Source organism: Phaethon aethereus, assembly GCF_964289735.1.
Source record: "Phaethon aethereus genome assembly, chromosome: 2".
Taxonomy (NCBI): domain Eukaryota; kingdom Metazoa; phylum Chordata; class Aves; order Phaethontiformes; family Phaethontidae; genus Phaethon; species Phaethon aethereus.
The window spans coordinates 55,479,593-55,506,733 of NC_138582.1; the positions used below are offsets into that span (position 1 = coordinate 55,479,593).

The window sequence follows — 27,141 nt, forward strand, 5'->3', positions numbered from 1 at the left end:
TTACTAAATTACTTACTAAAGCTATTAAACATAGCTATCAGCTATACCAGTTTCCTATGGTTTTGTTTCCTACCTTATTTTCCCCTTGTTCCCTCCCCCCCTTTTTTTTTCTTCCCTAGTCCCCAACATGTAACTTTAGTATATTTTGCCTTCCCCTTTTCTTGTGATTCACCATTTGGTTTAATGAGGCTCCAGCTGAAATGTACTGCCTAGCTTGCTGGCAGACCAGTATGGTTGGCTGGTTGGTCAGAGCTGGAGAGTTTTCATGCACCTGTGTGGCCAGCCATCAACTGGGGAGCTCGTGTCTGATGTGACTGCAGTCGTGATGCACCTGCCCAGGCCTCATTGCACTTTCTACTTCTCTCATCCAGCAAACCAAAATAACTGCCTGATTGCTTTCATCCAGTCTACAAGGTGTTAACGTTGCATATACCCTGTCAGGCATGGGAAGGGCATAAGCCAGGATTATGAAACTAAACCTTTCCAGAGGCAGCATTTCTGGACTTGTAAAAATGGCAATTCATGAATTGCAAGTACATATTCTAAAATATCAACTATATAAAATACGAAATTCATGTATCTGCAGTGCAGCTAGTTTTTTTAAGTTGGATTAAGATTATTGATTTGACTGCTTCATTCTCTGATTTTAATGTGGAAATCAGTTTCAGTGATGCAATTCTACAGCAGTTGTTTTATTTATGGCCTTATTCAAAGATGAGATGGATAGTAATTGTCGTGCCTTGCTTCAAGCGATTAGCTAAGGAATAATGAACACAGAATTTACGGACCCTTTCTTTAAAACTACTTTTTTTGAACTGCTTGGTTTTTTTCCCCCCACTAAAACAAGCCTCTAAGCAGGAAACCACAAATTATGATAGCTGCTTTTAATGGTTGCAGAATCATGTAGTTTAATATGCAAATCCTGGATTGAACGTCTCTGGGAATAATACCATGAAAAAGACTTTAGTATAAGGGGGGAAAAAAATATCTTGATTTATGTACCATTGCAAGAAAATTTGGATAGACTTCTGAAATTTACATATATATATGAATTGACATGTCTATGTGAGATAATTTATGATCTGGCATGTTTAAAGTTAATACTCAAAATATTCTTTTCATTAGAACTTCAATCTGAAGGTTACTCTTCCTGGTTTGAAAGAAGACACACAAATCTTTAAAATAAGATTGCAGCCTGGTAAGTATCCTTAAAATATTTAGTGAATTTCTGTTAAACTTTATTCTGACACTATTAATGAAATATTTCTTTTCCCAAGAAGGTAGAATATTTAGTGAGACATAAAAAAGGATTATTGTAACTCATTCAAGTGATGACTGAAACTAAATAAAGCTAAGGGCATGTAATTCTTGGCAGGAATAACATCAAACTCACAGCACAATCTTGTCCATTATTCTAGCAGCTGGAGTTTGTCTGCTTACTTGAGACTGATTTTTCACTTCCTTCTTTAATTATTTTAAATATTTTTCTAACCTAGCACATTAAATGAATGAATTTTTTTTTTTCTTCTCCATTTTCTTCAGCATTAAACCCTTTAGCCTGTATTAATTTTTGTTGGCCTCTTCTCCCTGTAGAAAACATCTTGTGAATTAGTAAGTGCTCATTTAGTTTCTTACCCTCGCAAAGTGGGCATGCTTTGGCAGTTGGGTTTGTGTCTGAAATTTTTAGTGTTACATGCTGACTTTATCAATGCAAGAGAGGAATTTTAAGTCCACTGCCCTTACCAGAATTTTATGTTGTGTGGCTGTCTTGATACTGAGGATTTCCTTATGTGATACCTGTTATCCCTTGTTACTTGGGGTTTTCTGGATTTGGGAGATAAGGTATAGTTTGAAGGCTGATTTTTGGCCTCACAGATTACCAAACTTCAGGCTTTCCCATATAATTTTGCAGATAAATTGTGTACTTCAAGCTTTATTAGATCAAAAATGCAGTTTATTCCATTATTATTTATCTTTTGAGGAGTTAAGGCTTTATGTAGAAGATGGGGTGGAACAATCTGACTTGAGACAGATCGTATTGTGTATTGCTTAGTTATTTACCTTGGACTGAAGGCAACTTTATCCTTCATTAGAATCTTTTGCTTTTGACAATGTAGAGATGCTTCACTACCTCTTTCTTCTCATTGGAAGAAAGAAAGCCAAGAAAATCCTTGGCTTTTAAAGCTGTTTTTTGAAGGAGTGAATAAAAGCTATTTCAGTCTTTCCTGTTCTTCAACCAGTAAGTTTGAAATGGAAGTTTTAATGAATGATATATAAAGGATGTTTCTGAAAAATGGCTGCCTTTGTTCCTTCAGAACTTGTCTTTTAATAATAATCTATTACTTCTCTTTTTTAAAACTGATAAAATAATTATATATCCCAGGGGATAAGACTTGAATAGCTTCACATTACTATCCAAGTAATGCCAACAAAATTTTCTTTTGCTTTTCTTTGCATGCAAGTTGTAGCTGTGGTGGCTTTGGTAATTAAATTGCTGCACATCATGATTGATCAGATATCTCAACATTAATATCTTTGTTTTTAATATGTCAGGAGAAAGCTCTGAGTTTCTTTTTGGTGAATGTGAATCCATATAGTATGTAAATAGCACTATATCATGCGTTCACACCTTGTATGTGCTGAATTTCATCATGTTTGTCTAACTGTTCCTTACTGAATTTATTCAGAAGATTGGCAGGTGGTATGTATTGAAGGACAGGAAGTGTGTAGAACTTCTCAGCATAAACTCATAAACTTGAATTGGGTTAAATGTTTGTTACCACAAACATCTTGGTAGCTTGGCTTTAAAAACTTTTTGAGATAACTTGTGAGATGCTGAATTTCAGGTTTTGCTATCCAAAATATAACCACTGTTGTGCAATTGTGCATTTTTACAGGCCCTCCACGTCAATTGAAAGTAAAACCAGATTCTGAAATTCTAAAGATTGAAAATGGTACAGCTTTCCCCTTTCAGGTTGAAGTACTAGATGAATCGGGAAATATAACAGCACAGCCAAAGTTGATAGTTCATTGTAAGGTAAACTGCATTTTATTATATATCATAAGGATTTTGATACTTGGTTTTTAAAGGGCTGGGAAGAGACCCTATTTTGGCATCTAGATAGAATTTGTTATCTTTAATAATGCTTTTGAAGTTTCTGTAGCTTGGTAGCCATAACTGTGAGACTCTTGCCTCATCTGTTACGGGTCATGCAGTAAGTTTTTAAAATCAGAGGAACCTGGCCTTAGAAATGTAAGAGAAAAATTATGTGAGGATATGGAGCTACAATTTTAAGGTATTTTAGGTCACACTTGCCACAGATAACACTAAAATTTGTTCAGGAGGGGGGAAAAAAAGCTTCATACAGCTTGCTTTTGATTTGTTTAAAGATGAAAATGCAGCTCTAGTGCCTAAAAATAACATTAGATAAGGCTATTAACATAAGCACTTACCTAAGTTCAGAAAGGAATGCAGGTGTTACTGTGGCTTTTAGAAGTAAAAAAATCTAGGTCCAAAAGGGCAAAAGTTTTTTAACTCAAGAAAGTGCCTTTTCCAATTCTAGTGAAATGAGTCTTCCAGCAAGAACAGGTAAACAAATAAAAGTGTTTTTCCCAATGCAAAATAGTCTGCATTCCATTTACACTTTATATGCATACATTCTCTTCCTGTAGACTGGGTCTGCAGTAGCATGATGATGTGTTGAACTTGATATTTAAATTCTATTTAATGTGTGATTTTTAGAAAATAAATGAAAAGGAGGTTTATTTAACTACTTAATTGAATTTATTGCCATAATGGCAAAACAGACTAGTGTTTATGTGTTAATACGAAACTTCTGGAAAACAGAAATCTATCAAATATATCTGTAAGTAATCCTATATATATTTGGACTCGTACAAATAATAATTTCTGGAATAATCCTAATAGTTCTGTAAAAGAAACCTGAAGTTTAATTTTCCTTTTAAAATAGTTTTTAGGTGCTTCAAACCTTCCTGTGTATTCTGTAGACTGCAGTAATGCAGGAACAAACATTTTAACTGGTCCAGTTATACATGTACAGAATATAAAGAAAGACCAGATGCTGAAAGCAAGGATTGAAATACTTGTAAGTATTGATTGGAATGAACAAAAGAGTGAAAAGAGTTTATTGTATTGTCTTGCTAGTGTACTGTAGTCTTTTATGAATTTACTTAACCCCAAAAAGTTACTGTTTTAGTTACCATAAGGCTGATAATTGGAGAAATCTCTGGGAAATCATAAAAGAAAGAATTTTTTCCATTTTTTCTTCACCTCTTGCTCTTTATTTCTGAAATCCCTGAAGTGTTTCAGAAATATGTATTATTTCTGGGATTGTTCTTTCCCTTTTTGCTGCCTTGATCCTTCTGACAAATAGCCTTCACTGCATAAGCATTTAGAGTCAGAGAAGGTATGGCAACATGTTCCCCAAAACTTTAGTGAAGAAGGATCTGTTTTTGCAAAGGTTAAAAATCAATAGCTTTTTGTAGTATTGCAGTCTCAAAGCTCTTGAAGTTTGAATTTTTTTTATGCTGTTGAACATCCCAGTTTTCTGGTATTCAGCAGAGCCACACTGCTGGAGAAAATAAGACCTGTTTTACCCTGAAAAATGTGTAAACAAATACTCATATGGCAAGATGACCTGTATGAAAGGTTACTTGTGATTACTGTTAAGTATTTTGTAAGTTGTATAACATAGTACTTTTTGGAACAGAAAACGTTTTCTAAATAGCTAGCATCAATTCTAGTATCTATTAAAAGTTGTAAGTATTCTGGCATATCCTTTTGATGCACTTTTGACAAGTCAGGCTGATTTCATGTTTGGACTCCTGGTCACACCTATTAATCCAGAGTAGTGCCATAGGCTATTATGGAGTGATATTTATACATATATGTATATTTAATATTTTAATTGTATATTTTTTTCCTATGTATAGAGTTGTAAAGATGTGCCACCAGTGGAAAAGATTATTAAACTTCTTCCTAGCAGTCATGTTGCAAGACTACAGATCTTGAGTATGGATGGACAAAAAGCTATTCAAATTAAACATCAGGATGAAATTAATTGGGTTGCTGGCGATGTCATGCATAACCTTATATTTCAAATGTATGATGAAGGAGAAAGGGAGATACACATAACTCCAGCTGTGGCAGAAAAAATCAAGGCAAGTACTTTTGAGTAAAAAGCAGCATAATATGGGGGAGAGAGAAAATGCTGATTCTCTAAAATCCATAGACATCAGACTACAAAATAATATTCCTCAAGACTGTATTGTTAAACATGGGAACTTCACACTCTGCTTAATAAATTTTTAAAAATCATTTGATTAAATTTGTGTCCTTAATGAGATTAAGTCACATAATAAAATGTTAAATAATGCTTCAGGGTAGTATTATGAAAAATGGGTTAGTAATTGCCAGTGCTTCTTCTAAGCACGGTACAATAATTCCAACATAGTTACAGTTTTTCAGATCTGGGGTTTTTCCAAGATTTAGGAACCCTGAATAGGTGTGTTCCTTCATGAAGGCTTTCTTACCTGTCTTATCCCTCTGTCTGTGTGCACATGTGGAGCAGAATAGAAAGGTAGATTTCCACAAAATATGTGACACTTTTTTTGGTGAGGGTTTTCAGAATCAGGTCTTTCCTAACTCAAGAAAGTGAAAGAAACTTCATGTATGTTTTGTTTTGTTTGGGGTTTGTTGGGTTTTTTAAGAGTAATTTTCTGTATTTGGGAAGATATACTGTTTACTGTTGGAAAATGCACAGCCTTTCCATTGAGAACTTGTATTGCCTGTATATTACTTCAAGCATATTTAGAATATTTAATACCACAGATATACTATGTAGCTAGTCATTAATAATTTAGCTTTTTATTAATCTAAGAAATTTTAATTTTAGGTTAACTGGACACCTAAAATTAACAGAGAACAGTTGATTCAAGGATTATTACCTGATGTAAAAGTACCAACATCAGTAAAAGATGTACGTTACTGTCTAATTACTTACCTTGATGACCATGTGTCTTTGGAGAGTGCGTTCACAGTCAGGTTTGTTCGTTTGGAATACTTCTTTATGAGTTACGTTTTTGGCAAAGGACTCTAGATCTCTACTTCGGCGTAAAAATAATCTTTCTACAGAAACTGAAACAATGAAAGCAGTTGGCAAATTAATGAGGGAATGTAGGTTTGGTTGGGTGAAGGGTTTTATGCAAATTGTTTACAGATGAGAACATTACCTGTGTGAAAGACACCATCATGATCTGTTTGTATCCAGCCATTATAATCACTTCTCTAGGTATACATACTGAAGGAGATTATAGCTATCTTTGAAAACTTTCAGTAAACATCAGCTTATAGGATAACTAGTCTTACTGAAGAGTCAGGTCACTGGTTACCAAAGAGAAATAGCACTATGAAGTTAATTGTTACCCTTACAGAATTTATTACTTTGAAGCTAAACATAGTATTGTTCTAGCCAAATGCTGGATGCCTGCATCTGGTATCTCAGTCAAAAATGAAAGGCTGTAAATTGAACTTTAAAATTGCCTGTTTATCACTTTTAATGAGTCTAGGCAGTTAGCTCTACTTATTGTATCTTTATAAAGTTTGTTAAGATGAATCTGGTTCTAAATGACTTTAGTGTATTTCATGTATTCTTAATAGGTTAAAATTCAGTAACTAGTTCACAGCATGCTAGGATGCTAGGGGTAAATTTGCAGCAATTAGATATTTCACAGATCTGCAGTAGAAAAAAGATTACATGACCAAGCATTAAGATTCTTTAAAATATTGGGAGCATATTGCTTGTAAAAAGCTTTCGATGATGTAGCACTGTCAGAGACAGAAAAATTTTCAGTTAAGTAGTATTTTCTGTTTTCTTTTATGAAGAGCAGAAAAGCAGACTGAATTGATAGCTGTATTCTTGAAGTAGAACAGTGGATTGATTTACTGCATATTTTAAATACATTTTTGCTTGTCATTGAAAAGCGGTCTCAGATCAGGGAACTTCTATTTAGGGATTATTCTATTGTAGCTGTCATAAAAGTTAACTGGGAGCCATTCTAATGGGATTTTTAAAGATCTCAATGTAATTTTTAGCTTAGAACACACAAAAGGAGTAAAAAATACTGTGTTGGATAACTCTTAAATAACTTATAGCTGTCAGATAACTCTTAAATATTTGGGCAGCCAGCACATAATATATGTTAACCTTCATCAAATAAACAGAAGGAAAGGCTGAGATTCTTTAAAAGCAGCCCAGAAAGTCTTTTGAAGAGACTAATTAGGCGTAGTTTAGGCTTATGACTTCTGCTTTATCATAACAAAAGAGGAAATGGAAATCTGATTTTTTCTTTTTTTGTGGTTGTTCATCTTCTCCATGTTTTTGTAATGTGCGCTGGTTTTGTTTTGCTTTTAAGAAAAAACTGTATCACTAAAAAACTTTAAGCTGTGCTAGTTGTAATCAGGTCCTTAAGAAGTCAGCAAGTATTTTCATAGCAAGGGAGACTGTGATTTCTTTGTATCAGGATTAATGTTGATATTATAATTGGTTTTACAGTAATAGATGTATTTTTATAGGTAGACAATTGTGTGTTACTTTGGCGTAGAGGTGTTGGGGATGTTTTGGGTTTTTTTCAAGATTTAAAATACTCTGGACTTGAATTCTGCTTTGTCTGGCTAATAATCTGATGTATGGTAAAATACTGGTAGGCAAGTTATTACAGTGAAGGTAAAATCCAGTAACATTGCTGTTATTTGTAACGTTATGTAAGCCGTGTCTGATGTGTTTCCCCTGATAAGACTGAGATGAAAGCTACTGTGTAAGTTGTGTGCGCATGAGGCTTGATCCTCTACATATGTGCAAGGATTTAAAAAAAAAAAGAAATCCAGTAGCAAATGAGTGATAAATGCTGTATGCTTTATCATGCCTGGTATTATAAGCGATAACCTTCATGAGAATGATTTTAAGTTGGTTTTCATATGCTGACTTAGACCACTTCCTGATGAACCCAGACACATCAAATGTAAATTAAAAGGACCAAATACACTGCAGTTGGGTGAAGAACTACAAAGTGAAATTGGTGAGTATTTGCATATTCCTCGATTTCTTGTAAGATACATTTCTTTTTCTTTGCAGTTCATTAGCCTGTTATGTATACAGGTGTCATCAAGAATGAACTGTCTTCTACTATTTTAACATAAAAAACAGGTTTACATTCTCATTTATGGAAGAATGATCGACCTTCTCTAATTGCCATTTTACAATTCTGGAGTTACTGTCCAATAACATTTGCCTCGTAGTTTGTACATTGGGACATTCATCACAGGGAGTTCAAATTGTTTGTAAATTTTAGTTTGGTTCATGTATTCTGAAATCTTACAGGCCATAACAGCATTCAGACTGTTTAAAAGGCATGGACTTCAAAGTGAAACATTTTATGGTTAACTTTAACCTAAGAGGAAGTCATGTCAGAGATCAGTCTTCTCATTCTTCTTTGGTTTCTGTATGTAGTTGCTACATGGCATAGTAAGAAATTAAAAATTCTTACAGTATTTTGGGACATTAAAAGCTCGTGTGTAAGCTAAGAAAAGCATGTAGGACAAACTAACAGGTTGAAAACAGCTTTCAATCTCAATTTTTTTTTTTTCCTTTTAACTTTATAGCAACAAATAATCTTTTTATTCAAAAAAGTGGGAAGCACAAATATGTGATATGACTGTATAGATACTTCTTTTTTAATACCCTTTTGATACCCACAAGATGGGAGGATCTTATCAATGTACATAAATACCTGAAGGGAGGGTGCAAAGAGGATGGAGCCAGACTCTTTTCAGTGGTGCCCAGTGACAGGACCAGAGGCAGTGGGCACAATCTGAAACACAGGAGGTTCCCTCTGAAGATCAGAAAACACTTTTCTACTGTGAGGGTGACTGAGCACTAGCACAGGTTGCCCAGGGAGGTTGTAGAGTCTCCATCCTTGGAGATACTCAAAAGCTGTCTGGACATGGTTCTGGGCATCCCTGCTTGAGCGGGGGTGTTGGACCAGGTGACCTACAGAGGTCTCTTCCAGCCTCAGCCGTTCTGTGATTCAGTGATACTCATGTAAATTTTCTTTACATTGTGTGTATGTTGTATACATTTATATTCTGTATGTTGTATAACGTTTCATTAAAGCAGCTGCTGAAGTAATCATCTTAATAATTTTAATCATCTTTTTTAACAGATGTAATGATTACAGATCAATATGGAAATCAGGTCCAGACAGTGACATCTGTGTGTGTAAATTCCCTAGGAGTTTCTGGGCCTGGACTTGATAAATCAAATTTGAAAATAACTTGGCAGGTATTTATAAGTTGTTATATAGTTTATTTCTCTGTGGCCTGTGTGTGGTAATTGTCTTAATTCTGTCACACAGAATTGAACCAAAACTGTGGAAAGGTAGTCAAACGCTAGTTGGTAAGCTGTGAGAAGATAAAGACTTAAAGCATTAAAATCATATTATCCTGTTCTAAGGAATGCAGTAGTATCTGTTAAAAACATCACTGCTGCAGCTGTACAACACAGGGGCAGGTTCACTTCATGCTTGTCAGGTTTGCTTTGTTTCTAAATCCTGTGGTCTATATCTTTTTTTCTAACTTTTTTTTAGTTTTCTGTGTTTCTTTATGGTGGTACAGTTGATTTTATGATGTTTTGAAGAACCTTGTAGAATGGGCTAATGATATTGTCTGCCATAGTTTTATTTAAAATGTTTCTATACCTTTGAAAGTATGTTGGATATAACTAAGTTGTACATAACTCTTATACATTGAAAAACAGGTTCCTGGGAAATGCTTGAGTTTGAAATTGATCGCTTCTTACGCAAGAAGTCCATTTGAATTTAATTTTTAATTTTTAATCCACTCTCTCACAGTAAAAATGGCAAATAGTGTCTAGCAGGCATAAATATTAAAGTACCATATTGAAAAAAAAAGAACAGATTATACTTCCCTTTATTCTTTTTAAGATCTTTTTTTTATTTCTCAATAGGAAAGTACTCTAACAATGAGAGTAAAAGGTATTCGGTTTAAACCTTGTTTACTTGGAAGCAAAGAATTGTGCTTTGCTTGGCGTGAATTTTCTGACTTTCTCAGAGTAAATTTAACTGCAGGATCCCCTGCTAAACTGCAGTTTGTGGATTGGCCTGAGTTAGAAAAGGTAAGTTGAACTTCCCCCCCCCCCCCCCCCCTCCCCCCCCAAAAAAAAAAAACAACGGGTCACTGGTCAGCAGATCTTTATTTCCAGAACTTTTTGGAGCACAAGATGCAAAGCTGAAACCCTGATTTTCTAAATATTGATACTTCTAAAAATTGTCAGAATATGACAGTTTTTTACTCTATACAGGACAACATAACAGAAGCAAAATTAAGTATTTTGCAATCTAATTATATAGACATGTTTTAAACGGGACTGTAGGTGTGAAGCATTTTTCATACAATAGCTAACTAGTTTTTTAAAAGTAAGCTTGTTTTGGAGTAATCTAACTCATGTGTATAAGCACTGTATTCCTTAATATCTCTTAAATTGTCTATTCTGTCCCTTCTACAAATGATGTATTTTTCTTTTCTTTGGTGCAGCAATTTTATGGAGGGATGGATCCTAACACCCAACTTCCACTGCTGTTTGCCAAAGATAGTGTCCTTAATGGTAGTAATAGTTGGCAGCTCATCTCGCCTTTATCTGTTACTGGGGTTTTTTTGATGTTTAGGATGTAGGAAGGCAGTCCCAAATTTACTTCAGTCTAAAAGTGTTTACAGTCAGAAAGGGGAAGGGAGTACAGTACTTAAATTAAAAGGATGGAGGTTTTTGGTACCATCCATTTATTTGCTGGGCTGGTTTTGGCTGGTTTTATTTTTCAGTCTTTACTTTGGGTATTCAAATGATAGTGCTGAAGTTGCATCAGAAAGCAAAATTGGAGAGTGGAAACAGGTAGAAGAAAATTTGATCTCTTGAGGAGAGAACCGGAATAAAGGTTAGCATGTTGGGAAAATGGAGAAGGAAGTTGTTGAAGAAAAAAGTGAAACAAAAGGTTCAGGGAGTATTTTAACTATTTTTACTCTCTAGAAAGTTGTCAAGGTATATCAGAAGATAAAAGTTTTAGGCCATTTGCTGTTTCAACAACAAGGAAACTTTCATAAGCCTCTTAAGCATGTCATTCCTTTTAGTCACATCAACACAAGTAACACATGCAATTCAATTCAAGTAGTGTGTTTTATAATGACAAGAAAATGTAAATGGGAAAACTCTAGAAATACCTTCCTGAAGTTTTACGATTCTGTCCGACTCCCACAACAGATAGACCATTAGTATGGAAAAGGCAGACAGTATTGCTCTGGGGATTCCTGACCTCCTATGAATGTCTGATGTACCTAGAACAGAGTAGTATAATGAATTTGTATCTCTTCCAGCCTGTTGCGGTGATTAATGGTAGAGAATTGCAGAAGCCCCTTATTGTTCAGCTGTGTGATCAATGGGGAAATCCATCTCCTGAACCTAATGTCAAAATCAGCCTTACAAAGGGTAACAACTTAAAGGTAAGCATAGGCCTTATTACGTGAACTTTAATGCAGACATAACAACAAAAATTTGTGTTATCTGGTTCATTTTCAAGACATTTTTTTGAAAACTGAATAAAATACTCTAAGTGCACAAAAGAACAGTTAGTCTCATATAATAGTAGTGTCAATGAATCATGTAAACAGTTCCCAGGACAGATTGCTCGGTTCCCTTTCATTATGACATTTACAAATAAAATTCCTATAGTACAGCATGCAAGTGTAATTAGTATCTGTTCTGGATCTACTAGTGAACATTTTTCCAAATTCTGCATGCACATCAGCCCATCCCCCACTCTATCTGAGATAATTTACTGAATAATAGTAATGATGATGATATGATCCAAAGTGGCAACCAAATAATTTTTATTTGGTGGTTCTTTGATTGTGATTCCTGAATGTATGATTTATGGTCTCTATGTAAAGCTAGTCAGCAGGTTTGCTCCCTGTTTGATTATCCCTGTGAAAAGCATTTGCGATGTAAACCAAGTTAAAACAATGAAGACTAAAATCTAACCCAAATTTAAGTTGTTACTGTCTGTTCTGTGAGTGAGGTATGAGTGTCAGGTGGTCTGCACGTTGACCTGTAGAAAGAAAGGACTTTGACAGAATACTCCATTCATGAAAATTTTGGTTCTTGTTACTGGAAAAAGTCAAGCTGTCAGATGTTCCTAACTGTCGGTGCAGAGACTGTTACATTGAATGTGTACATCATCAATACAAGATATATTCATCCACCTCTGGACTTTTTCATGGAGGGCTGGTCTTGTTCCCTCTTTGTTACTGCTTGTCATGCATTTGTGTTCTCTCAGAACACACAGCAGCCAAGAACTTTCTTTTGTTCACCCCTCAAGAACTGTGCCACAGCCTCACCTTTCCCCCAGTTTACCTATGCTACTATTACTTATTTTTATTGGATGTTTTCTTAAAGGAAATTTCTTTACATCTTGAACATTTTTCTTCTGGCTCCTTTGAATCTCTTGCTGTAGAAGCCTGCCTTGGGATTTTTTTTTTTTGTTTGCCCCAACCACTGCCTTTATGACGGCAACTGCAGGTCATCAGGACTTCTAGTTATGTTGTTCTTGACAGAACATACAACCTGACAGTAACACTGTGTGGTTGTGTGCCTGATCAAAGAGTTGTTGTGGTGGCATGCTTGGTCTTTTCACATATTATGCCTTCCTCCAGCAAGGACCAGCAGTATGTCTTAGAAGGTCTGCATGCTCTTTATCTGAGTGGGTTGTGTCCAGGAGAAAGTGTTCTGAAAGACAAGATGGATCGTTGTTGTAATGTGCTTATTACAGTGCCCTCTCCCAGAGCTTAACGCTGGTATAATTTCCAAGAGTTACTTTGATACATTAGCAGAGCAACTAACTGCATATTTGCTGAACAGGCATTGGGTCAGTATTCGTGAGTATCTTGGAGAACCTCTTTGGAGAGCTGTCTTTCCTTGGCATTTCAAATAGTTTGTATGCACAGTCTCCCAAAGGAAATGGGAAGTTTCTAGGAACTGAAATGCTGAGATAAGTGCTTTGTCTATATTTCACATCCCATCCTCTAAGTCTCCTTAGCCTGATATTGTGTGGTTGCAGCATGCATTTCCTGTACTACATTCTCTATCTTACAGGTCCAAAACTAAGTGGGTATGGCTGAACAGGAACACTCTGAACTCTTACGTGCAACTCAGTGGTGGAAATGCACAAAGCACTGGTTTCTGTAAAAATTAAAATTTTCCATTCTGTGATGTGCAGTAATTTCAAATACGGATTTATTTTGTTGAGTTGAACGTACTCTTCAAAAAAGTTTATGAAATGTTTGGCAATTTTCTCAATATTTCCTAGTATATCTTTATAATTCTGCCTTCCATTTGAACCATTAAGTACGCATTGTTGCCATTGCAATAAATTCACGCTCCCATAGCTGATCCATTATGAATCAAGTTCCACTTTTTTTTTTCCTAAAGTAGTTTCATTCTTTTAACTTACTGACATGAGATTTGGGAAAGAAAATAATTTTGGAAGAAGATTGCCCACTTCAAGTATTCCAAAAACATTTTGTCAGTGAACACTAGACAGTCTTCCAAAATTTGTGCTGCAATAGCAAAGTGGACACTAGACACTTCTGAAATTTGTGCTGCAGTAGCCAAGGGAAAGCAATTTAATGCCAAACACTGTTCAGATAATGACAAACATTTGCACCACATTGTTGCATTTTATTGTAAAAGGAAAAGTTGATTTCCCTCATTAGAGATGAATTCATTACAGAAGAACTCAGAATGTATCAGTGGCTTCCTTCGCTGTCCTCCAAACTTTAAAGCTACTATGTGGCATTCTTTTGATACCTTGACAAGATATTTCTTAAGTAAGGCTAAGGCAGTGTGCACACAAATTCGCAGAAGAAATAGCTTCTGCTTACTTCAAGGGTGTATTGTTATTCATTAAGATTCACACCTGTTTCTGTGAGAGGATAGACATTCTTTCTCTGCTACACTAGAGTCCATAGTTTCAAAAAGTTGTAGTTCATAAGGAAAGCGAAGTGATAGCTTCTCTGCCATTTAAGGTACAAAGGCAAGTATGACTTAATGGTAGGATTTCACTTTCAGTGCCAAGGAATTAAGTGCAGCAAAGACAGGGTGCACATAGGAAAAAACACCTTGAAGAACACCAGTGAGTTAAAGGGGAGTTATTTTCTAACAGTCAAGCTGAGCAGGAATTCCTTTAAGTCAACAGTAGAATTTCCATTGGTTTCAAAGGACGTAGAATCAAACCTAATTAACGTGCTGAGTATATAGGAGACATACAAGGCATTTGTGTCATTATTCTAAACCAACACTGACAAGAAGTTATCTATTATTATTAGCATTTGATTAAGTGCCATTTCTTATGGTATAGACATTAGTTCATGTTTGCCATTAAGTTTTGATAAGTAAGGTACTGTACTTCATCACTTGTCATAATACTTTTCTCCAGATTGTCTAGCAGTCTTATATTTTTGGCAGTGGGACTAGAATAAGGGAAGGGGAAGAGAGACACACAGATGTTGTGGTTGTTTTTACTCCAGGTATCATTCTTTAATTTTTGCTACCCAGGAATCTCTGTGCAGACCGGAGGAACACTGTAAAAGGGAACAGTTTGTACAAGGTTTTGGAATCTGAAAATATACTCAGATTAATGTGTGCTATGGATGACATAATAGCATGAGTAGCAATTAAAGAAATAACATTAACAAAATTATATTAATTATCCACCCGAGAGTACTGAGAGAGCTGGCGGAGGAGCTTGCCAAGCCACTCTCCATCATTTATCAGCAGTCCTGGTTAACAGGGGAGGTCCCAGAAGACTGGAGGCTTGCCAATGTGACACCCGTCTACAAGAAAGGCTGGAAGGAGGATCCTGGGAACTACAGGCCTGTCAGCCTGACCTCTGTACCGGGGAAGATTATGGAGCGGTTGGTCTTGAGAGTGCTCACAGGGCATGTGCAGGACAACCAAGGGATCAGGCCCAGCCAGCATGGGTTCATGAAAGGCAGGTCCTGCTTGACCAACCTGATCTCCTTCTATGACCAGGTGACCCGCCTAGTGGATGAGGGAAAGACTGTGGACGTTGTCTACCTGGACTTTAGTAAAGCCTTTGACAGCGTCTCCCACAGCATTCTCCTGGAGAAACTGGCGGCTCATGGCTTAGACAGGTTTACTCTTCACTGGGTGAGGAACTGGCTGGATGGCCGAGCCCAGAGAGTTGTGGTGAACGGCGTTAAATCTGGCTGGCGGCCGGTCACAAGCGGTGTTCCCCAGGGCTCGGTTCTGGGTCCAGTCTTGTTCAATATCTTTATTGATGATCTGGATGAGGGGATCAAGTGCTCCCTCAGTAAGTTTGCAGACGACACCAAGTTGGGTGGGAGTGTTGATCTGCTGGAGGGTAGGAGGGCTCTGCAGAGGGATCTGGACAGGCTGGATCAATGGGCAGAGGCCAACTGTATGAGGTTTAATAAGGCCAAGTGCCAGATCCTGCACTTTGGCCACAACAACCCCATGCAACGCTACAGGCTTGGGGAGGAGTGGCTAGAGAGCAGCCCGGCGGAAAGGGACCTGGGGGTGCTGGTTGACAGCCGGCTGAACATGAGCCGGCAGTGTGCCCAGGTGGCCAAGAAGGCCAACAGCATCCTGGCCTGTATCAGCAATAGTGTGGCCAGCAGGAGTAGGGAAGTGATCGTGCCCCTGTACTCGGCACTGGTGAGGCCGCACCTTGAATCCTGTGTTCAGTTTTGGGCCCCTCACTACAAGAAGGATGTTGAGGTGCTGGAGCGTGTCCAGAGAAGGGCAGCGAAGCTGGTGAGGGGTCTGGAGCACAGGTCTTATGAGGAGCGGCTGAGGGAACTGGGGTTGTTTAGTCTGGAGAAGAGGCGGCTGAGGGGAGACCTTATCACTCTCTACAACTACCTGAAAGGGGGTTGTGGCGACGAGGGTGTTGGTCTCTTCTCCCAAGTAACTAGTGATAGGACAAGAGGAAATGGCCTCAAGTTGCGCCAGGGGAGGTTTAGATTGGATATTAGGAAAAACTTCTTCACTGAGAGGGTGGTCAGGCATTGGAACAGGCTGCCCAGGGAGGTGGTGGAGTCGCCATCCCTGGAAGTGTTCAAAAAACGTGTGGATGTGGCGCTTCAGGACATGGTTTAGGGGACATGGTGGCGCTGGACTAATGGTTGGACTTGATGATCTTGAAGGTCCTTTCCAACCTAGTGGTTCTGTGTGATTCTGTGAAAATATTTGAACATATTAATGAACAAAAATAACCTAATTCAGATAAAGTGATTATCTTTAGAAACTGGCAGAGGAAATTCTGAAACCTCTTAATATTGTATTCATAACAGTGTGTCTTTCCCTAATTTAGAGTGCAAAAATACGACGAAACTATTCCTCAAATGGAAAGACAGTATGCAGGCAAATGAGATATACGTTTTATTCTAAGACTTGATACTCCTTCTATGTCACTGAAAGAATAAAAAATATTTTTTTTGACAGATTGTTCCTTCAAACCAGCAACATAAAACAGATGAAAATGGTAGGGCTAACCTGGGAGTTATTAGTATTCATGCACCTAGGTAAGTAGTGAAAACTATATGGAAAAAAATTGAATTCTGAAATGTCGCTTGCTAGATGTATTTAAGCTGCGCATTTCATAAAGTACCTACCAAGAATTAATCTAGAGCTAAGGTCAAACATTTATTATTTATATGCTGGTGGAAGACCAGATAGTGAGCTTTAAGAAATTAAGTGCTTAACTAAATAAAGTTCAATAGCTGCTTCTTTTGGTCTTCTGAGAAGCTGCTGCTCTAATTTTCTGAATCCTGTTTTTTCTGGTCATGGTAAAACACAGCTTGTAATTGTCAACCTGCACCTAGTGTAGGTGGTGTCATAAACCACATAAAATGTTTGAAATGTACAGCCTTTGGGTGACCTGATCCAGACACTATGCTTTCAAAGCAGGAACACATTTTAGGAGTGTTGAAACCCCACTTCCTCTGGGTGCAAGCCATTGTTTTAAAGGATTAGGTGAAGTGTCCAAAAGAATTTTAAGTATATATAATTATTTTTTCTTATTTGCAATAGAACTAATGAAATCTCATTCCCTGCAGATGTGTGTCCTGTGGCTCCTGCTTCTTCATGACAGTCACCCTGGCTCCCCTTACCCTCATATGTCCTATCTGACTTTTCAAATTCATTATTTCTATATCTTCCTCATGTTCACAGTCCTGCTACCCACTCCCTGTATCCCTGAGCTTTTCTTGCAAGACTAGGTTGGCTTTAGGTAGCTTAGAAGCAAGAAGAAAGTAGTTGTTCTTAAACTTCTGAAGTATTTCATAGCAGTTAATATTTTTGTATTCATATCTGCAGGATTTGACCCATAATACTATTTTGCATTTGGAAGAAAATCTATTATAAATGCTATTGATGGTGCTCAGTGTATTTATAATGCCTGCATCTTGGAAGAAGGATGATCAATATTAGTTATCAATTTATTACTGGAGGTTAGAAACAGGCGTGCTCAGCGGTAACGTCCTATGTTTTATAGCATAATCAAAACTGGCTGGGGAGTACAGCCCTCTATGCAGTTAAATATTGTATTCCCAGTTCTGTTTAAAAACCTACATTTCAATTTTTTAATACTGTAAAAAAAGATGAGTTGCTCTATAGCAATGAAGTCATTATGTACTTGCAATGCACTTTGCTAGATGCTAGTTGTACACAGATTGACTCTTTGGAAACTGTCAAAGCAGAATGCTCCTCAGACAGCATTTTAATTAGCTGTGCTTGCTTCCCACTTTACTGTCTTCTGCAACTTAAAATAAAGCTGTAGTTGCTAGTGTCTTTACAGATGGGTAGTGAAACATGATCAAGCTAATGAATATTAAAGCAAAATTAAATTTAATAAGCTAATATCTTTATCTTAAACTTATGATTTTATTTGTCTAACTTTGCATTAACACGGGTTTTTTCTTCCCTTTACTACTGGTAACTTACAGGGGTTTTTTATCATGCTTTCATGTACATGATTCAGACTTGAAGTCTGTTGAAAATTGTCTTTTCAGAAGAGATATAACGGTTTTTATGATTTCTGTATATTTCAGGGGAGAGCACACTTTACAGCTTAAAGCCTCATACAACAAGACCACATTAGATTGTCCTATAATCACATTGAATGTCCTGCCAGATCCTGAGAAACCTGTCCGCTTGAATGTTAAATATGACAAAAATGCTTCATTTCCAGCAGGAGGTACCTTCCCTGGTAAGTATATGGATTCTTTGGTGGAAACCAATCACTCAAGATCTCTGTAAACCTATGAAAAACTATTTTGATGATTCTCCTAGTGTATTTTCTTACTTTTGTCTGTTTTGCCTCAGTTCTTTGTAACAACCATATCTGAGATGCCTCTGTAACACTTGGAGAAAAAAGATATGTACATCATCTTTGGAAAGCATTTCAAAAGACCTCTTATTCATTTGTTCCAAATTATTTGCTTTATCTGACTATAAATGGTAAAGCTACAGAATTTCTTCTCTGTCATTAGTGAAATACCGTATTTCAATTTTTGGTCTTCCCAAAAGATGATCTGAGCTAGTTCATGCATGTTTTCCCTCATCTCATTTTCTGTGGAATAGTAACAAAGGAGGTAGGTATGAAATTATAGGCCAACTGTGAGCCAAGAGGAACCAAAAAGTGATCAGAAGTATATCAGAGACAGTACAAAATATTCTTCCCTCTTGCTGTATTCTCTCACAAAAGGATGATCTTTGCTTTCTAACTAAGGCTGCTGAGTTATAAAAGAAAAAAAAAAACGTTCTGTATCCCAGTAGTATTCACAATAAGGAAAACAGATAAAGTGGAGCAGGTTATGACCATGAGGAAATATCTTTTGCTAAAAGCAAAACAGAATTCGAAACCTCTGCTTTTTCCTATAAGGAAACTTTGACATGAATAAGAGACGTATACTAACTTAATTCCATTAATTCAGGAAATAAATCTTCCTTACAATAACCATGGAAGATACAGTTCTTGAATTTGCCAGTGAAGCATACAAATTTACTAGCCCTTCCTCCAGAAAATTTTCCTTTTTAATTTGCAGTAATACATTTTGTACTAGGAAATCATGATACAAAAATAGTATTCAGGAAGCTGAAGTCCTGTCTAAATAAGTTAAATAAAAGGCAAGTTGATTCTGTTACTTTAAATATGATATCATACTAAGGAAGAAAAAAAAAGACTTCAGTAACAATTTATTGAAATTAAAAACCAAAAAACATTTGAGACTTGGGAAGCCTGCTGTATTTTGTCAGTGGTACCTGTGAAGGAGAGAGTAAGGTACTTTCCAAAGTAATTTTTTTTTACCCTATTTGATCCTATCCTTGGTTTTAAAAAAAAAAGCACATTTGAATCTTCAGTAAATGATTTTTAGACCTGTTTGATGAAGTAAATACTAACAATACAGAATGGTATTCACTTAAGAATTACAAATTAATTTAGGCATGAAATTACTAGGTTATTAACTCTAATATGCTAATCTTATTTAATTTTACTTTTATTTGAAAGGAATAAATTAAGGTGACAAATCAGATGCAGTTTTCAAAAAGCTTCAGGAGCGGTCAGGGAAACTTTTGATCAGAAGATACGGTTTCAATACTGAGCGGGAATATAAAGAATATAATTAAGTCAGTACATGGATAAATGTAGAAACAGGGGCAGGTTGGGAACTATGTGACTTTTGGACAGGAAGGTGGTGCCTTGCAAATGTGTTTGAAGGAGTTGACAACTGTGAATGCGAGTGATCCTGCTGATATAGAGTACTTGATTTCTTAGAGCGCTTTGGGCAAGTTCCTTAACCAAAGGCTCTTAAAGTAAGCTGTTAGAGGACACTGTCCTTCCTATACTTCAGTCTTCCCTTTGCCTTTAGGTGGACTTAAAACAAAAAAAAATTGTCTATCTAAGGAGTGTTTTCACTGTTGTTGTTTCACGATGTGATTTCAGCACAAGCATCTGAATTTTCCCCACCTATTCGCTATACTCCTCTGTTTATCATCTCGGAATTTAGAAGTATTTACATCTCTTAAAGGTGACAAAACATCAGAAGGTCTTCATAGAAATCCATTTGTATCTCAAGCCTGTCTGAAATAGATGCAACTTCTATTCAAATTATAGTACTAGGATTTGAGAAGCAGAATAGAATCATAAGAACACTTTTTTGGTTGGAAGGGACCTTTAAAGATCATCTAGTCCAAACTCCCTGCAATGACCAGGGACATCTTCAACTAGAGTAGGTTGCTCAGAGCCCTGTCCAACCTGACCTTGAATGTTTCCAGGGTTGGGGCATCTACCACCTCTTTGGGCAACCTATGCCAGTGTTCAACCACCCTCCCACAAATATGAGGCTTATGGTGTGGGGGCTTGTTTCTTCACCAAAGAAGGTTCATATTCAAAAATAATAACTATACTGCTATAACTTGATAAACCAACATTTTTATGGAAGGAGGTTTTTGTTCTTTAAAATACTCCACACAGTGTTAAGAACTTGACTAAACTCACAAGGTGTTTTAGTTTTGCCTAGAGGAAGCATACTATAGAAGCATAGAATCACATGGTAGTTTGGGTCGGAAGGGACCTTTAAAGATCACCTAGTTCCAACCCCCATGCCAAACAGATCTTTTTCAAATGTAGTGTGTAGTATAAATCAGGTTTTGAGAGAGGAAGAGAATTAAACAGCTTCAGGAGATAACATAATATAGATAATGAATTCCTTATTAACAGCTTCACATTTAATTAACACGCTAATGATTGGATTTACTGGTGAACTCGGGTACACCTGAGGGCAGGCACTGTGATCTTGGAGGAAGTCATGCCTGAGGTTTTCGTACACGTTAAAGCACAGTCCTTCCTTAAACTGCAAAATTCAGTTCAATGTGAGCAGTGCAACTTCAGTTACATGCTTGAAATCCACTTGTAACCATAGTGTCATAGCGCTTAGTTCACATTTTCAAGTAGAAGGGTAGCTTTATTCTAGTTTGGATTCCATTTCCTTCAGACCACTAAACTTTCTATGGAATATATAGGAAATGCAAATTTTTTCAGATTGGGATATAAAATGGGAAGTATTTTGACTGCAGGACCAGCCAACAGCAAACGGAGGAGTGAAACATATCCCTATATCCTACCTAACAGATTTAAGTATGTGCTATTAGTTTGTAAGAAGTAGCCAAACTCAGCTTCAGATTCACAGCCTGAGTCCTCCTTTATATTAATGTGGCTAATAGATGGGGAAAATGGTAGTGGTGTTGGTACAGTCTCTTTCCAACTACTGCACCTTTCTATCCAGTAGTTCAATGGCTAAAGCACTTGTGAAGGAAGAGGGATATCTGGAATTCCTGTCCTTGAAGGAAGGAATCGGCTACTTAACTAACTAGTGATTGTTCTTTCCTGAGAGCAAGAAGAAGCCTGGCTTGCTGTTTTGGTAAGAATGATAATCTGGGAAAGGTAGACTTGAAATTTGAGGGGTTTTTTTAAGCAATTGTTGGATAAAGTAGTTGGGGGTTTTTTTCTAAGAATTGTTACCAAGTGTAATTGCAGGGCTAGGAAGAGAAGGTTTTCCATATCTGGTTTTAATTTTTTTTGTTGTTTGGGTTCTGTTTGGAATGTAGATTTTATGTGTTTTTCCTCTAGGCATGAGGGAAACACAGGAATTCATGGAATTAGATCTTCTTAATTATGAATAAAAATAATCTTGAAAAAATGTTGTCTTTCATTCTACAGATTTTATGGTTAGTGTTCTTTCTGAAGATGACAACATTATTAAAAATATTAATCCAGCACGGATTTCTATGAAAATGTGGGAAGCACAGTGCAGCGGAACTAGGATACCAGTTGATGTAAGTCATCAGAATGTGTTTTCAAAATTTATATCAAAATGCCAGCATAGGACAAACATATTTGCAGTAGAAACTTTCCTTCATTTAACTTGGATCAATATACTGTTCTAGGTTTTAAATAACAAGTGTTACATATGAATCATACTTGTTTATCAATATCTGTCCTATTACAAGTTGTCAGACTGTTCAGATATCAAGGCTACAGTAAGGAGAAAAATGCTACTGCTCTGCAGAAGCTAACTAATAGCAGGGAGACTGTTAAAAGTTGTCAGTCTGAATTTTGCAAAGAAAAGATTCAGAGTATTAAGAATATGAAGCTAGCATCTAAATTATAGGTGACCTCATTGAATTTCTGTATGCTATCAGTACTATTAAGACTTGATAGCATATTACAAATAAGGTACTTTAACTTTCAGTATATTGCATTAAAGTTTTTGCATCTTTCTTTTCAGGTTACAACATTTAGCTGTAGTAAAGTGAAGGATGATAAGGAAGATGGCTTCTTTTACTTCAGGTATAGCAGCATTTATTTTATAATTATGTATTTTATACAGTAAGTTGCATCAGTAGTTTGAAATAGAAACTAGAGCTTTAGGTTTTGATAATAACAATCTGTTACAGAATGAGTATGATACAGTGCTATGAAATGGTAAAAGATATTAGCAAGATGCAATGAACATGAGATTGAATTCTTCCCTAGATATATTTCACATTTGTTTAATCTGAGAGTAGAAGAAAGGAGTCTAAGATAATATATTAGAATACATGATGAGAAATGCTAGCAATTAAGGGGGCTTATAAGAAAGATGGGGACAGATTTTTTAGCAGGACCTGTTGTGATAGGACAAGGGGGAATGGTTTTAAACTAAAAGAGGGGAGATTTAGACTAGATAGAAGGAAGAAATTTTTCACAATGAGGGTGGTGAAACACTGGCACAGGTTGCCCAGAGAGGTGGAAGATGCTCCATCCCTGGCAACATTCAAGGTCAGGTTGGACGGGGCTCTGAGCAACCTGATCTAGTTGAAGATGTCCCTGATTCTTGCAGAGGGGTTGGACTAGATGACCTTTAAAGGTCCCTTCCAACCCAGAGATTCTATGATTCTATGATTCTACAACATCTGCGTGTCACTTGGCTAGTAACATTCCTTAATTCTTTTCAATGTTATGTTCAACTGCTGTAGAATTGCAAGCTGGACAAAGTGGAGTTAACTCTGATTTAATACCTTCTATAGCTGTGTATTAATCCTGAACCATGACCTTGGCCCTGTCAGTTTAGTGGTCTTTCTTTGAGTTACTTATTCAGACATGGTATCTTAAATGACAGGCAGCAGAAATAGAGTTCATCATAAGCTAGTGCCTGACTGCCACATTCTTTCTGCAGGCATGCTATGGGATCAGTTAAATAGTTGTGGTACTGGCTATTCATTCAAGCTCTTGCCTCCTAGGAACAGACTTTCCTTCTGCTTTTAGAAAGCAGACTTGAGGATCACCTTAATGCAGCAGATACCACTATTGCACAGCTGATCCTGGTTCCTGCATCAGAGGAACAGAAGGCTGCTTGCAGCTCAGCTATGTCAAGATTCCAGGAGCATCTGGGTGGCAGCACTTTAAGAGGTGATAGGAAGTTTCCTAACTTGCCTCTCAGCTGTGGCTCTCCTCCCTTTCAAGGTCCATAATAGGTTTCAGGAAGCCAGGCATCCAACTGGTAATCCTTGGGAACCTATGTGTTTTCAAGTCCTTGATGTAGTATTAAGTCTTCAATGCATTTTTTTTCCTGAGGAGCAAGGCTGGGGTTCTGACCCAACTTGATATACAATGCAAATGTACCTCCATCTGCAATTCCCTCTGTCATATCCAGTCAAGAAACTATCCCATCTGGGAAGGCAGCTGATAAGACCATTGTTTACTCAGTCTTTTTAGTTTCTCAGATGGTGTACAACAACGCAATGTAGGCTTTTTCATTTAAGACATTACAGCTAATTCAAAAAGCTAATTAAGTGTAGCTTTTTATATAATTACCAGGATCTGTCTTTACCTTGAAGGCACTCAAGGTTCTAAAGCCTTCTAAGGTTGAGTTTGGCAGCTGTAGCACAACAAGACTCCCAAATAAGGGTGCAGTTTTGCTTTTAACAGAGCAGAATTTTCTGTGTGGCTAGTCCAAGGTTATGCAGTTAACTTCTCCAGAAACCAGAGATCACTGCAGACTTGCACCAAGTATGAGGTGAATTTCTGCGACCTTGGTCTTTCTGAGAAATTCTTAATTATAGGTGTTGTTAAAACATAAGAACTCCCTAAAATATTATCAAAACAAGGCACTCTGCATCATGTATTTGTACCTCCAGAAAAAGAAAACTGGAATGAATGTGCCAATGTGCAGTCATGCTAATAAGTGTTCTCCTGTGAAAAGTACTATGGTGGTCAGTATGATACAAACTAACCTATGTAGAGTTGAATATGGAATTATGAAAATCTCAACATTAGTACCTGTAGTTTACTAGTTGTCCATAAATGTCCAAAATTAAAACTCCCTACCTTATTGAAAAATCTGAAAGAACAGACAGTAGGTAGAGACTACCCATTTGCAGCCCTTGTAGGAAAGTACATATTACTCATTGCTACCGGTGTCTGTGATATCATTGTCTACCACCTGGTTTCTCTAAAGTTTTCCTGTCCTCGGCACAGTCACAGATGGTTTTCATCTATTTAACGCAAATCAGTTACATGGATGCTATCATGCAGTCTTACGACTTTCATAACAATTGTGCAATTTCTTCTTCCTCTAAAGCATATGTCTGGTTAAATGGCGTTCAGCCATGAGATCCTTAGCAGATTATTTACAACTGAGTTTTTTAATTCATCCTGAAAAGCAGATGCTACTTTACATCTTAACCTAGATAAAATGCAGAAAAGAAGGTAGAATTGTTCCTACTCCAGATGAAATACAAAAAGGAAATGTCATGGCCCATTCTAGAAGTAGGTAAAGCTTGAGGATTTTTTTTTTTTTTGCAAATTAAGCATTCCAGGGAATCTTACATCTTACTCCTTCCCAAACAAAATAAGAGGAAAGAAATTGCTTAATGTTATTGACAAAACAGATAAAATGGTGTATGTTGAAAACAAAAATCTCATTAAACAATTCACGATTGCCACAAGTCATCCTCTCGGGGGAATGTCTGAGTCTTGGTTAAAGACTTGCATCTCCTCGGAAGTTTCTAAGCATTCATAAGTCACTGTTGTCCCTTGCTAAACACTGCAGCAGTCTTCTGGATGCTGTGTGGCATTTCTTGCTAGGTGAAGTTCTGTTTGTAGCAGCAGATGTGCAGGCGTCTGTTTTCCTGTCATACTTTGATGTTAGGGGTTCTTTGCCAGGAGTGTGCACTCTGGAACACTGTAAGGTAGAATGAAAACTCTTTTCTGACTCACTATAGCCAAGCTTGGCCACTGGTCCAAGTTACCTAATTTTGTACACTTTATGAGTAAGAGAAGGCATTAACTACTCAGATTTTCTGTAAATTCAAGCCAAATGATTAAATTTGGAGAGCATTTGTTGTTGTTGCAGATCTAAATATCTCTATGCTCTGTTTCAGTAGCTTTATGAAAAGTCGTTGAATGGAAAGTGAGATGAGGTAGACTTCACAGAATCATAGAATCATGTAATAGTTTGGGTTGGGAGGGACTTTTAAAGGTCATCTAGTCCAACCCCCTGCAACGAGCAGGGACATCTCAACTACATCAGGTTTCTCAGAGCCCTGTCCAACCTGGCCTTAAATGTTTCCAGGGATGGGGCATCTACCACCGATGGGGCATCTACCACCTCTCGGGGCAACCTGTACCAGTGTCTCACCACCCTCATTGTGGAAAAATTCTTCCTTATATCAAGTCGAAATCTGCCCTCTTTTAGTGTAAAACCATTACCCTTTGTTCTGTTGCAACAGGTCCTGCTAAAGAAGTCTGTCCCCATCTTTCTTATAGGCCCCCTTTAAGTACTGGAAGGTTGCAATAAGGTCTCCCCAGAGCCTTCTCCTCCTCCAGGCTGGGCAACCCCAACTCTCTTGGCCTGTCCTCATAGGAGAGGTGCTCCATCCCTCTCATCATTTTTGTGGCCCTCCTCTGGACCCTCTCCAACAGGTCCATGTCTTTCCTGTGCTGAGGGCTCCAGAGCTGGATGCAAGGCTCCAGGTAGGGTCTCACCAGAGCAGAGTAGAGGGACAGAATCCCCTCCCTCGACCTGCTGGCCATGCTGCTTTTGATGCAGTCCAAGATGTGGTTGGCCTTCTGGGCTGCGAGCGCATGTTGCTGGCTCATGTCCAGCTTTTCATCCACCAGTACCCTCAAGTCCTTCTCAGCAGGGCTGCTCTCAATCCTTTCATCCCCCAGCCTGTACTGGTACTGGGGGTTGCCCTGACCCAGGTGCAGGACCCTGCACTTGGCCTTGTTGAACCTCATGACGTTCACATGGGCCCATTCCTCCAGCTTGTCCAGGTCCCTCTGAACGGCATCCCGTCCCTCAGGCGTGTCAGCCACACCGCTCAGCTTGGTGTCATCTGCAAACTTGCTGAGGGTGCACTTGATCCCACTGTCAATATCATTAAAGAGTACTGGTCCCAGTATGGACCACTGAGGGACACCACTCATCACCAGTCTCCATCTGCACTTGCAGATTTCGGAATAACGGGTCCATGACAAGCTTCCTGTCAGCTAGCAGAGACAAACTCTTGGAGGAGACTTTCCTCATCCAACCTTCCAAAAGCCTTAGTTTAGTTCTTGAGAAACTTCCATGGTGTTCTTGCTGAAGGAACAGCTTTATGGAGGAGTACTAAAATATGTCATGCCTTAACAGGTCTCTCTAACTGATTTGGAGGACTACTCAGAATTTCAGTTGTGTACTTACATGCTTGTCACTTCAATATTGACTCACTTGTGCTTGCGTTTTGTTTTTGAATTATTTAGGGATAAAGTGGTTCCAGAGAGAGTGGGCATTTATGGTATCCAGTTTACCTTTGCAATGGATAAGACAAATACGCTCAGCAGTGACCAGGTTTGAATCTATAATTAATTTCATGTAGCCAAGAACATGTAATACAGAATTATCTGGGAGAAATATTATTACTTTGTCGA

At 37.5% G+C, this 27,141-nt stretch overlaps 1 protein-coding gene across 1 annotated transcript in view; it reads left to right on the forward strand.

The window, feature by feature from the left end:
* Window positions 1-27,141, forward strand: part of SMCHD1 (structural maintenance of chromosomes flexible hinge domain containing 1) — a gene marked incomplete at both ends in the record, with an annotated part of 93,715 nt that overhangs the window by 50,772 nt on the left and 15,802 nt on the right. The window contains 14 exons of the mRNA XM_082015372.1: window positions 1,126-1,198; window positions 2,898-3,037; window positions 3,972-4,106; window positions 4,954-5,181; window positions 5,916-6,064; window positions 8,009-8,097; window positions 9,241-9,359; window positions 10,044-10,211; window positions 11,462-11,587; window positions 16,629-16,708; window positions 18,236-18,393; window positions 21,907-22,022; window positions 22,475-22,536; window positions 26,974-27,061. Coding sequence (XP_081871498.1) covers window positions 1,126-1,198; window positions 2,898-3,037; window positions 3,972-4,106; window positions 4,954-5,181; window positions 5,916-6,064; window positions 8,009-8,097; window positions 9,241-9,359; window positions 10,044-10,211; window positions 11,462-11,587; window positions 16,629-16,708; window positions 18,236-18,393; window positions 21,907-22,022; window positions 22,475-22,536; window positions 26,974-27,061 — 1,731 coding nt within the window. The remainder of the gene's footprint in view (window positions 1-1,125; window positions 1,199-2,897; window positions 3,038-3,971; window positions 4,107-4,953; window positions 5,182-5,915; window positions 6,065-8,008; window positions 8,098-9,240; window positions 9,360-10,043; window positions 10,212-11,461; window positions 11,588-16,628; window positions 16,709-18,235; window positions 18,394-21,906; window positions 22,023-22,474; window positions 22,537-26,973; window positions 27,062-27,141) is intronic.